This window comes from Tupaia chinensis, unplaced genomic scaffold (genome assembly GCF_000334495.1).
Source record: "Tupaia chinensis unplaced genomic scaffold, TupChi_1.0 Scaffold148296_1, whole genome shotgun sequence".
Taxonomy (NCBI): domain Eukaryota; kingdom Metazoa; phylum Chordata; class Mammalia; order Scandentia; family Tupaiidae; genus Tupaia; species Tupaia belangeri.
In genome coordinates, this window is record NW_006208147.1 from 170,093 (window position 1) to 183,156 (window position 13,064).

Consider the following 13,064-nt stretch of genomic DNA (forward strand, 5'->3'; position numbering starts at 1 on the left):
GAACCGCGGTCGACTACGTGGGAGTCCAGCGACATAGCCATTACGCTAACTGCTGGTTCCCTCAGACACTCTTAATAGCGGCACCTACAAGAAAATCGAGTGAAACAAGTCAAAATGTTTAGTCATCATCGCTATAAAAGTCATAAACTTTCCAATTCTCTATAAAAGCGGGTTAAACATTTTTTTAAGACTGGGACCTTTGGTTCAAATCTTAATTTGAAATATGTATACATGCAAAACAAAATTTGTAAGTGGCTTATAAATGGGAATATATTGTAAAAGCCAGTTTTCTTTGTATGCCCTGGCCAAGGTCTTCATTAGCTATAAAACTGCAAACTGGAAGTAAATGCAGTGATTATCAACAATAGCTTTAACGGTAATAAGACATGAGTGTGTCCAGGAAACTATTCATTAGGTGGATACAAGAACAAGCCATCTAAATGTGTTCAAAAGCAAAAGGTTACAACAGTTGAGAGTTGGGGTGGGGTAGAAAATAAATGATAATCAATACTTTTATTAAGAGCTCATTTTAAATGCCAGCAGGTGTTGTGGTAGTTAAGGCACTGGACTCCCACATGGCAAACCGCGGTTTGAGTCCTGGACATGGCAACTTGCTTTCTCACCACCACTACCACCACCCCTTCTCTGTCTCTGGTGAACTAAAAATAATAATAATAATAATAATAATAATTACAGTTTAAAAAATAGTTAATTTTAGAATAACTTATAAGTTAGTTTTAAATTAAATGATTTTAGAGCTAAGTAGCATATTTTATTAAATTTATTTTTTGTGAGATTTTTGCTATAGGGCGTATGTACTCACTGGAGTCAGAGTGAGAGATAAAGTGAAAAATGACCCCCTAGGAGGGATGGCCACATTGCAATCCCTTCTCCTCCCTTCTCCTTCTGTGATTTTGGGCATGCACACATACCTGGTATGAGTTTCAAGCTGCCGGATCTCGAAAAAGAACCATAGTCAGCCATGTGGGGGTCCAGCAACACAATCACTATTACATCATCTGCCATTTTAAACAGATTTTTGCTACAGGGCATGTGCACTCACCAGAGAGACAGAAAGCGAGAGAAGATGGCCTCGCCACAATCCCTTCTTCTCTATTCTCCTCCTGGGATTCTGGGCACAGACACACACACACACACCTGGAGTGTTTCAAGTTGCGGAGTCTGGGACTTGAAATGAGGTCAGTCATGTGGAAGTACAACACCCTAACCACTACACTACCTGCTTGCCCCAAGTAGCATCTTAATAGTGCCAAGAAGCTCAGGCAGTTAGAAATTAAAATATAACTTGTAAATTAGGATTAGTTTCATCTTTAAGAAAACTCCAAACAGCAATGTCTTTACAAGACAGAGGTTAATTTCTCCCACTGCAAAGTCATAGCAATTGCTCCAGGGGAAAGAAACTGTTATTCTGAGTGGCTATGTCCTCATTACCAAGCTACACCACATTTATTGTTCCCACCCAGGAGTCACTCAATACGTTCGTGTTTCCCCACCAACTCATCCATCCATCCATCCTGTTAATCTTTCTAGATTAAAGCTGATTGGCCACTTAGTAGGTGACATTTGGCTCACCGGAACATGTCGTTCTCTATGAATGCACAGGACAATGGTTCTTAATATGCTGTAGCACATAAAGGTGTTAGATCTGGGTGCTGCTGAGCTTTGAAAAATGTGTAAAATTGCTATCTGAAGAAAACCAAGCTATCTTACATGTGTAAGATAAAAACTGAGTAGTCAAAATCATACTTAAAAATCCTTTCAATATTTAGGATCTGGGCTTTTGAAAGATTACAAGCTAAAAAGTGAACTTATTTTAAAATTCTTTGTCCTTGGGCCATGGCAACCTTTTCTCCAGAAAAGTAGAGACCAAGGTCTAGCCTAAAGGAGGAAAATAAGGGAGTACAACATGTTAAATAAAAATACCATTCTGGCTTTTTTCATTCAGTACAATACAGGTGAATTTCAGTAACTCCAAAGGGCCAGGCTGTGCCATAGCAGTAAAATATGATGCTGTGCAAGGCAGTCTCACGTGGGAAGGTTCCTAGTTCAAGTTTGCAGACCTCCAAGCCTGTACCTGTCCATTATTTGGGGCTGGTTGGAGGATAGGGGTAAACCACAGTGTCAAGATGCTGCTGGGAATTCTCTCCCTCCCTCTTGCTTACAGGAGAAATAGATAAACACGGAATAAATAAATAACAAGTATCACCAAAGTATGCTTTCTATTGTAGCATGTTATATCAACATGGGTGAAAAATGGTTTTTAGAAAAGAGGGGGAATGAAACAAAATCCAACATAGTACATTGGTTTATGGCCCTCCAAAGCTAATCCCTGACAAAAATCTTACTCCTGAGTATTCCATTTCTCTCACAGGGTTGTCTTGGGTATCATTCAAGCAGCACTGACATGAAGGTACAGCAGAGGTGTACAAGAACAGGGCTACCATGGCAGCAGATGGCCGTGCTGAGAGGAGTACTGATGCCTGATCCCCAAGGTATAGAGGTGACTGGCACATGCCTAGGTGCTGCCATTCGGCTGCCTGGTAGATGCTGCTTCTATTCAATCCTGAGAACTTTTGTGTGTGGCTTAGGCTTTCAGAATTAAATAAAAATAGTTTCTATTTTATTATTTAACTCAAAAAGTTAACACATTATCAATTACCTTAAGTGCTAAAGTGAAAAAAAAATGCCGACAGACTACCACCTGGCTAAAAGTTAGATTCATGGCGCCAGCAGGTGGCATAGTGCTTAAGGTACTAGACTTCCACATGGCCAGCCACAGTTCAAGCCCTGGATCCGGTGGTCTGAAAATCATGCTCGGCACATGTGTGTGCATGCCCAACATCTCTACATAAGAACAGAGAGGAGAGACTACAGCATGGCCACCAGGGGGGTGATTTCTCACCTTCCATCTGTCTCTCTCCTACAAGTGCACATGCCCTATGGCAAAAACAAAACAAAAAGTTACATTCACTAAAAATTAAATTTAAGTAACTAATGTAATTTTTTGAATTGCTTTACTTTTGTTGAAAAAATATTGGGAAGTCATGACACATTTTCACATAGTACTGTATGTCCTTACTTTAACTAATGTGTTTCCAGTGAGTTTTAAAATGTTTGATTACTGTTATGTATTTTATAGAAATTGCCAACTGACAAATATAATTTGATAACTACAATTTATATAAGTAAACAAATGACATTAAAAGTTATTTAGCAAATACAGTGATAAAGTTAAATGTTAATGCTTTAAATGTAAAATTTTTTAGTCACCAAAGCATTAATGGCACAAAGAGGTGTGGTATTATCTGTTGAAGATATTTTTTATCAACAGTACTAGGGAGAAACGTTCACGTGTTGAAATATCCATTTTGTAAGACAAATAATAATGTGATCAAATGTGTGGAAGAAAATGAAATGGAAAAAAATTTTTTTAAAATAAATTAAAAGGGAAAAAATTTAAAAAAATTTTTTTAGTCACTACATTAAAATTTTTAAAAGTAAGCTTTATGGGACCAGCAGATTGCACAGTGGTTAGTTACATTGCTGGACTCCCACATTGTGGACTGCAGTTCAATCCTGGAACCAGTGGGTTCAAAATCACATCAACATGTGTGTGTGCATGCTCAAATCCCAAGAGTAAAGTGGAGGAGAAAGGATTGTGACATGGCCATCCCTTCTGGGGGAAGAGTTCTCGCTTTCTGTCTCTCTGTCCCTCTCTCTCCAGCAAGCACATGCACCCTATAGCAAAAATCTCTCTCGTTAAAAAAAAAAAAAAAAAAAAAAAAAAAATTTTTTTTTTTGCATGTACTTATTTGCATGTACACAGAACAACTATATATCCAGATACACAGTATTATTAAAACTTACGTAGTATTAAAACTTCATGAGAGGCAATTAAGGGTTCTTAGAAAAGACGATAAAAAAGGTGGAGAAAACACAGTATTACAGTATCTGTCAGATGATATACTGAGTGGCCACGCTACTCAGGGTGGAACTTAGTGTGTAGAGTACTCCTTAAATTTATTCTGAGTACCTAAATGTCAGGTAAGTAACAAAACACATAAAAAAAATTAGGTGAACACAAGTGCAGAGAACTAAGCTTTGTGCATCTAAAAGAGCATGAGGCAAGAACAAAAACACTCTAAAAAACAATACAGGGCTGGGCCAGCAGGTGGTGTGGTGATTGAGGTGCTGGACTCCCACACAGCTGACCACAGTGTGAGTCCCAGGCCTGGTGGCTTGCTTTTTCACTTTCTCTCTCTCTGGTGAGCACATGTGCCCAGTGATAAATTAAAAAATAATAATGATAAGTAAAATAAATAAATTTCAAAATAAAAAATAGCACAGGGCTAAATAAACTGTGATAGCTACTGAAGCATTTATAAATGCTGTGGTCCCACATTACACTGCTGCTCCAATTGTATGGTAGGCAATTACTGCTTGTTTATTTAATACTGCCTCGTCTCCTTCAGAGAAGCTAATGAAAATGACAATATTTGGAAGCTTACTTGAAACAAAAAGGAGAGAACCAGAGAAATAAGGACTGTTTTTACACAGAGTACTAAGGTCAGAGAAAGTTCCAAATTTTTTTTTAACTTATACCTTAACAGAGCAATGTCTCTGTTGATGGTAATTACTAAATATAGTGTACTACAGAGATCTCCCTTTATTATAGCCCAGACATTTTATATAAATCTAGCCACAAAGTGAACACCAACTTTACTTCAACAAGTTGTTAAATAATATTTTTCTCATATATTTTCAAGCTCATATTACACTAAAAACCAGTGTGACGACCAGGGAAACATCACAATTTCACCCATATTTTTTAGCATCTGAAATCTCTCACAGGTGTCCTGGAAGGCAAAAAAAAGGTCATGACCTACAGGTCAAGTCAATGATAATTAGGTGTTACCATAACAGAAGGCACCTCAATAACCACTGTGCGTACATATGGCAAAGGATTAAATGTGCACGTTACTTACAAGGTATTTTTTCATTTCACAAAATAAGCTCTAAGCAGCATGAAAACTGGAATTGTCAAAACTGAAATTCTAAAATACAACCTATTCATCAGGGATCCTGTCTCCAGTTAAACTGGACTTTTTTGTCGAATTGTAAATAATCAATACTGAAATAGACACAATTTAAAGGAAGAAAACACACACTTTCCAGTCCATGCAACCAGTCACACACAAAGCCAGCTACAGTCTACAAGAATTATTTTTGCCACTGATTTGCCCAGCAACCACATAACTGTTCTCAACACAAAAATGTTGAGAATTTTCCTTGCCCAGAAGTGGTTTCTGAAAAGGAGGATAAATGCATCTTAACATACATAATTTAGTTTGCAACAAACCACAAAAACGAAGGGAAAGAAGCCTGAAAAAAAAAAAGCATACACATATGCTATAATAATCTGATCAAATGCCACTAAAACATTCTGAGTTGAACCCTTCTGAAACCTTTAAAAGGCTCCGTGGTCTGCTACAAGTTAAAGGCTCCTCGTTTTGTGTTCTTTTTTTTTTCCTCCATGTCTTTTTTTCTGACCGTATTCTGTCATCAGCCTGACATTCTATCTTACTCTATGGTCTTAATTGCGAGGGTGCTCAGCAAATGAAAACTCTGTGAGACTAGGCGACCACGGCCTAGTCACTGCGGCTGCAGCCAGGGGTCCATGAGGCTTCTGCAAATACTCTACATGCCTCAGAGAGCTCCTGCCTGTATGGAGGCAAGGTTACACTCCTCCAGTGTCACCTCGACTCTGTGGGATCGATCCAACGAGATCGCAGATTTTTCTTATAGTGGACAAGGCCAAGTTTCTCCAAGGGGATTCCAAGTTCTGTCCCACTTTTTCCTATCACCAAATAAAGCAGCACAAAAGGAAATTTGGTGGCAAACACCAGAAAGGACAGAAAGAAATTAGGTATAACTGCCAAAGTTATGACATTAGCAGAAGTCTCTGCTGAAGACTTAGCTCAATTAGAACTGCAAAGCCACCAGGGATTTTTAATTATTAAAAAGTAAACCGTATGCTAGAGTAACAGAAGACAACCCAGTAATCAGGAATGGCAGAAAATGGTAGTTCTTAATCTGTTTCTACTCTATTTTTTGATACGCTCAAGACCTTTCCATAGCAGAAAAAGCTGTATGTAAAACAAAATAATCCTGAGGAAAGACGTAGCTAAACTTGCCCCCAAAACCAAATTCCTGTATTTACAGATTCACCTAGGAGCCTCAAAAAACTATTTTGTGCCTTAGTTGTGGTGTATATGTGTGTGTATGTATGGTTTAGATGAAGAACTAATACCAGCTTTGTTACTGACCTATTTTGACAGGCTACTTCTTTGGGCCTTGATTTGTTTAACCATTAAAAAAAAAAAAGAATAATCAGATTTGTCATTAGCTAATCAAAACAGACTTAGAAATCCCTATGAGAAATGAGGCACCATTATTCATAAGGACACTAACTCTCTTTGGCTTGATGACTCTCACAGAAAGCATTCAGAGAAAAAGGCACCCAGAGCTCAGCACATGCCCAGGACTCCAGGGAAACTGATGTGGCCAATGATAGTGACAGGGATAGTGAAATTATAACCTGCCCTTTCCCAAAGAAGTTAGAAACATTGAAATATACACTGATGCAGCCATTCATGTGGGGAAAAAAAAAGAAAAGTTGTACAAAAGTGTCTTAAATTTATAAATCCTAGACATTTCACAGAAATAAAAACCCTAAAACATGACACTATTCTATTATGACAGCCAATGTAAACGCAAAAGGAAACACAAGTCTGAGTTTGCAAATACTCATACTAAATCAAAAACCATAGTAACAGCTTAGCCTACCAAAACTCAATGCTGAGATCTAAAATCACATTGGAAACTGTGGTTTATGAATATTTTTCTTAACTTAAAAAAAAAGTACAGGGCTGGCCCTGTTGCTAGTAGTTAAGGGAACCAGATGCCACAGGGCATATTGCAACTTGAATTCTGGCCCTGGTAACTTGAAAAACACGCCAGGCACGTCTGCATGTGTGCCCCGAATCCCAACAGGACAGAGAAATGGAGGAAAGGGGATTATCCCTTTCCCTCTCTCTCTTTCTTTGGTGAGTGTACATGCCCTCTGCAATTAAAAATTTCAAATTTAATTTAATTTAAGAAGTACATTGTATGGTGGCTCTGTAACAGTGGTTAAGACAGTCAGATTCCATAGGGTTCACTGCAGCTGAATGTAGCTTGAAAAACATACTGGGCAACTGTGATGCGTGTGCAAAATCCTGAGAGATGGAAAAAATGAGGAAAAGGAACTGCCACGTGACCATGTCCCACTGAGGAGTTCTCTCTCTCTCTCTCTCTCTCTCTCTAGTGAGCACACATGTCCTCTGGCAATTAAAAAGAAATGCATTCTAAATGAAAAGAGTAGACAGCTATGTATTAGGGAAATTTACTAAGTATTATATTGTTTGGGTGCTAATATGCTAATACACACAGAATTCAAATGATAATATTATAAATTTGGAATTACAAAAAAATTGACCTTAAAGAAATATGACAAGGTGTGCACTCACCAGAGAAAAAGACGGGAAGAAAGTACCCCCCAGTGGAGAGTGGTAATCCCTTCTCCACTTCTCTACCCTGCTGGGATTTGAGGTATGCACACATAACATACCTGGCGTATTTTGCAGGTTGCCAGAGCCAGATTCAAACCATGGTTGACTATGTGGGATCCAGCTCCCATAGCCCCTGGTCTATGAAGCTAGCGCTCTTCTAACCCTCAAAATATCTGACCTTTAAAAGGGAGATCAGCACAAATCAGCTCTATCTAAAAGATTCTAAGTGGCACATATGAAAATTTTCAAATGCTGAATGCTATAGCTTCTCCCTTCTTAAGTTTTTTACAGTCTTTTCTTGGTATACCCAAGACCACCATTCAAGTTCAAGCTCTCATTCTCACTGCACTAAATTATACTGTAACACCTTCTCACCCTTCTCATCACTTCCCCTCTCCAAGCCACTCAACCTACATACCACTGCCAGATTCATGCCTCTGACGTACAGATCTACTATCATTCACCTGCTTTAATAATTATTTTTATTATGTTTACTTTATTTACTTATTTATTTATTTGACCAGAGAGGGACAGAGAGAGAGCCACCAGGTCCAAGACTCGAACCATGGTCAGTCCAATGCCCTACACCACCATGCCACCTACCAGCCCCAACTCACTTGCTTTATAAAAAGGGAAGTGGGAGAAGCTTCAATACTTTCCCCTAGTTAGCTGCAACACCCTTTTCTAGCACTCGGGACTCTAAATATAGTCCCCAGCTCCTTTCTCATCCTATAGTCAAACCAAACTGCGCTGTCTGCTTCTCTACACACAGTCTGTGTTTCCCGTCTCTGGCTTTGCTGCCATGGTTTGCCTCCCTTCCCCTGTCTCCCTCAAAGGCTCATCTAAGCAGAAACTCACTAATGTTTTCCACGATGCCCTCGAGAAGATGCACTCCACCCCTGCTCAGGAACCCTGGCTTAGCAGCTTGCTTTAAGAGCTGGGATGGAGCATGCCTTCCCCCTGCAAGTTCCTTGACAGCAGGGTGTGTGTCCTACTTATCCTTGAAGTTCGACTCAATCAGGAATTTGGATTCTCCTGAGAAATAAATGTCTAAGGAACTTATTGAGACAGGAAAGTCACAATATTAAAGACACCAGTTATAGAAATACCATTAAAATAAAAGGCTTAAAGTATCATATCTATAACAAATTATGGTTCAATTTACCATTTCATCTCTTTGTAACCTTTCATATAAGAGAGAAATTGGACCTCACTTATGCAGCACAATCTGCTCCAGGGACTGTTTTTCATACAGTTAACCGTTTATAAAGTAAGGTTTCTGAGAAAAGACCTTGCAGAGAAGAAATGCTTCACATCAGTTCACAGGCGGCTATTGACCTGCATGTCCAGGCCTTTCAGCAGAAGCCAAGGACGGTAAGAAGGTGAGTGAGCATGGAAAGACACTGGGAAGGCAGACATCATGGCCTTGGGGAAAGAACACTGCGAGGCAGGAGCCGTGCTGCTGTGCACACGCGCCAGCTCAACAAATGCCTTTGCCCGGCCTCAGTCCCCTCACTTGCAAAACCAGGAAACTGGGCTGGATGGACACCACGATCCAATTCTGACATTCTAGAACTCTATACATGTAACACACAGCTTCACTGAATTATTTCTATTTTTCAGCTTGTAGATTTTTGTTACAGGGTGCATGCGCTTGCTAGAGAAAGAAAGAGAGAGACGAAGAGAGCGCTAAAGTGAGAAATCACCCCTCAAAGGGGATGGCTATGCCACAATCTCTTCTCTATTCTCCTCTTGAGATTTTGGGCATACATGCCTATGCACCTAAAGTGTTTTCCAAACTGCCTGGTTGGGCACTCGAACTGCAGAGTCTGCTATGTGGACTCCAAAGCCTTAACTACCATGCCACCTGCTGGCCCACTGGATTAGTTCTAATGAGAGATGGGAAAAAAGAAAAAGTAACTCCCTGCATTATTTCATCTCTGAATTTTATTTTAAAAAATAAACAAAAGAAAGATGATCCCACACATCTTTAATCTAGAAAGACTCATACAAGTCAGGGTTATTTCCGAAGAAGTCTCCAAATGAAACAAAAAACAAAAATTAAAACAAACAACCAATCTCTAAAGACTAAGAAAAATAAATATAGGAGAAAAACAAAAATACCTCATCAAACCTCATGTCACTAAAATCACTGTGAAATAACACTTTAAAAATGAATGTTCTGTTAGAAATTTAAGATGCCAAATTTAGTTATAAAAAAATTGAAGTAAAAAAAAAAAACAGTGAGGTAAACATTAGGAATGAGATGAGTGATAAATCTTTTTTTTTTTTCCAATTGTTTCTGGATCTTTTGTCTAACAAAAGATCAGATTTAAGCTGTAGGGATATGAAAAGCAAAAACTTCAGAATTCCTTGGACGAAAAGAAATTAGCATATTAGGAGTATAAATACCTCTTAGCCTAACTTAAATTCTCTGACACAGATTTTACTGTATTTGGGCTTTTACCTGGGAGTGTTCTCAATCAGTCAATTTTACAACTTGAATGATATGCATGAAGTCTTCTAGAAGACTGTCTGAAGTTTTGTTTCTTTTGCCTTAAAGACTTCAGACAGGCAGGTTTGAGTGTAAGCAATCACTCTGGGTCTCCTCAGCTTCCTGCTTAGATTCCTGGACTCATCGTGGTCCCAGTGGCTTGACAGTGGCAGTAAGTAGGGCTACCATAGCTTAGTTGGGACAAAAGTAAATTATATAGCACTTACAAAGAGTTTCTGAAAGTGCTACCTTTAAGTGCTTGAGAGGGCCAGCAGGTGGCATGGAGGTTAAGGCACTGGATTCCCACAAGGCCAACTTCAAGGTTCAAGTCCTAGACCTGGAGGCTTAAAAATCAGGCCAAACACATGTCTGTGCATACCCAAAATCCCCTAAGAAGAGTGGAGGAGGCGGGGTGGTGGTATGGCTGTGACTCCTTGGGGGAGCGTGATTTCTTCCTTTACCTCTCTCTTTTCTCTCTCTGACAAGCAAATGTGCTCCACAATAAAAAAAAACTAATAAAAAAAATGCTGGAGGGGAAAGGATATTTTCTGAAAAATACTAATGATTAATTGAAATGAAGCGCTAGCTCCCTTTCTCTCCATACCCCCAAATCAAAAACAAACAACTTTATCACAAACGGGACTTGGGCTCTTCATGACACTTGCTAACTCTGGCCTCACCGCTCCATCTTACCATCTGCTGCCTTGATCACGTAGCCGCCCTTCCCTTGTCCGGGAGGCACATCGAGCAGCTGCATAATTCTGTCCAACAGCCCGTGGATTATCTCAAACCCGGGGTTCTTGTTGTAGTACACGGCACAGAGATGCCTGCAGTTTTTTGCACCTACATCTGGAAGAATACAGAATTGGTCACTAGGTCACATTAACTATTACTGAAGAAATTTCATTTACCGCAACACAAACTTGGGCACCACCAACGAAAAACAAAACTGATTACTAAACATATAGAGAAGGCTGCAACTTCGGAAATACAAGATAAAACAGTTTTTTTCAACCATCAAATTCTCTAAAGTGTTTTATGTGGGGGGAGGAGTGAAAAACCTACAAAGTTCTCCAAGGGATAGAAGGCTTCATTATATTATAAATTGGTAAAACCCTACAATTTAGCAATATATTTCAGAGCCTTAAAACTTCATACTCTCTTATTGATGATTCTATCCAAAGGAAATAATCCTAAATACAAAAAAAAAAAAAAGGTTTATGCAGAAAGACATTTACCACAACATTACTTCCAAAAACGAAAATAAAGAATACCATAACTTGGAGAATGGCTATGTAAGTACAGCACCATCACTGTCACAATGCTATGCGACTGACAGAACGCATCTTTATAAAGGGTTATTGTAACAGACCCACAGCAAATACTTACAACAGTAAATGGAAAAATGGGAATCCACAAAGTTATAGAGTCGAAACTACGGGAACCAGCAGTTAGCGTAATGGCTATGTCCCTGGACTCCCACGTAGTCGACCGCGGTTCATGTCCCGGACCCAGTGGTTTAAAACTCACGCCAGGCGCGTGTGCGTGCATGCCCAAGATCCTGAGAGGAGAATGGAGGAGAAGGGATTGTGGCGTGACCATCCCCCCTGGGGGGTGATTTCTCGCTTTCTGTCTCTATGTCTCTCTCTGTCGGTCTGGCGAGTGCACGCGCCCCATAGTGAAAACCTCTCCAAAAAAAAATAAAAAGAGTCGAAACTAAATTATATTATTTCAAGACTATGTGTAGGGGCCAGCATGTGCCATTGGTGGTTAAGGTGCTGACCGACCATGGTTCAAGTCCTGGGCCTGGCAGCTTGAAACTCAATGTCAGGTCCATGTGCATGTGTGTCCAAAATCCCAGGAGGAGAATGAAGAAAGGATTGCAGGGTGGCCACTCAGGGGAGTAATTTCTCACCTTCCCTCTCACCATCTCTCTTTGTCTCTCTGACAAGCACATGAGCCCTATGGCAAAAAACCTTTAAAAAAAAAAGTGTATAGGTTAGAAAACAATGAAGCGAAGCAATGGAATGGCGATCAAAATTGGGCTAATGATTATCTCTGGCAAACGGAAGAGGAAACCATATAAGAAGCTTAGAATACTGGCAATATTCCATTTCTTGCTTTTTTAACTTTTAGTGATTTTTGACTTAGAGTACATGCACTCATTGGGAGAGAGAGAGAGACAGACAGACACAGTGAGAGGGAAAGTGAGGAATCACCACCCCCCGGGGGGGATGGCCACACCACTATCCCTTCTCCTTCATTTTCCTCCCAGGATCTTGGGCATGTACATGTACCCAGCGGGAGTTTCAAGCCACCAGGCTTGGGACTCAAGCCGCTGTCAGCCATGTGCGAGTCCAGTGACATTAACCACTATGCCATCTGCTGGTCCCACAATATTCCATTTCTTAATTTGGGTCATGGTTACACTATGTTTGCTTTATACTCATTTAAAAACCATATTTGTTAAATAACATTCTTCACAGTTTAAATGGAAAAAAAGCAAAACACTAAAGTATATGAAGCTATATGCTCTAATATGGATAAATCTGGAGGACAAACGTGAGTGAAGTAAGCCAGTGAAATAAGACAAATACTGCACGACTCGTTACTTGAGGTGTCTAATGTCAACGTCATAGAACACTTAAAATGTTGCCCAAAGGGTAGCTCTCATTATATATTTTTTACTGTAAAAATAATAATAATATACTTTTTAAAAATAATTATTTATTTAATTTGCCAGCCGCTGGTCCCAATAATATACTTTTTTAAAAAGTATATGGGGTCAGCCCCAGAGGGTAGCAGTTAAGCACAGTGCACAGGGAGCCAGACCTCTCATGGCTGATTATAGTTTGAATCCCAGCCTGGTGACTTGAAAAACATGCCAGGCCCAAGTACATGCTTGCTCCAAATTCTGAAAGGATAGAAAATGTAGGGAA

General features: G+C 39.6%; 1 protein-coding gene across 1 annotated transcript in view; it reads right to left on the reverse strand.

Moving 5' to 3' along the window:
- Nucleotides 1–13,064, reverse strand: part of FARSB (phenylalanyl-tRNA synthetase subunit beta) — a gene marked incomplete at its 5' end in the record, with an annotated part of 90,527 nt that overhangs the window by 21,451 nt on the left and 56,012 nt on the right. The window contains 1 exon segment of the mRNA XM_014584972.1: nucleotides 10,819–10,974. Within this exon segment, the coding sequence (XP_014440458.1) occupies nucleotides 10,819–10,974 (156 nt within the window).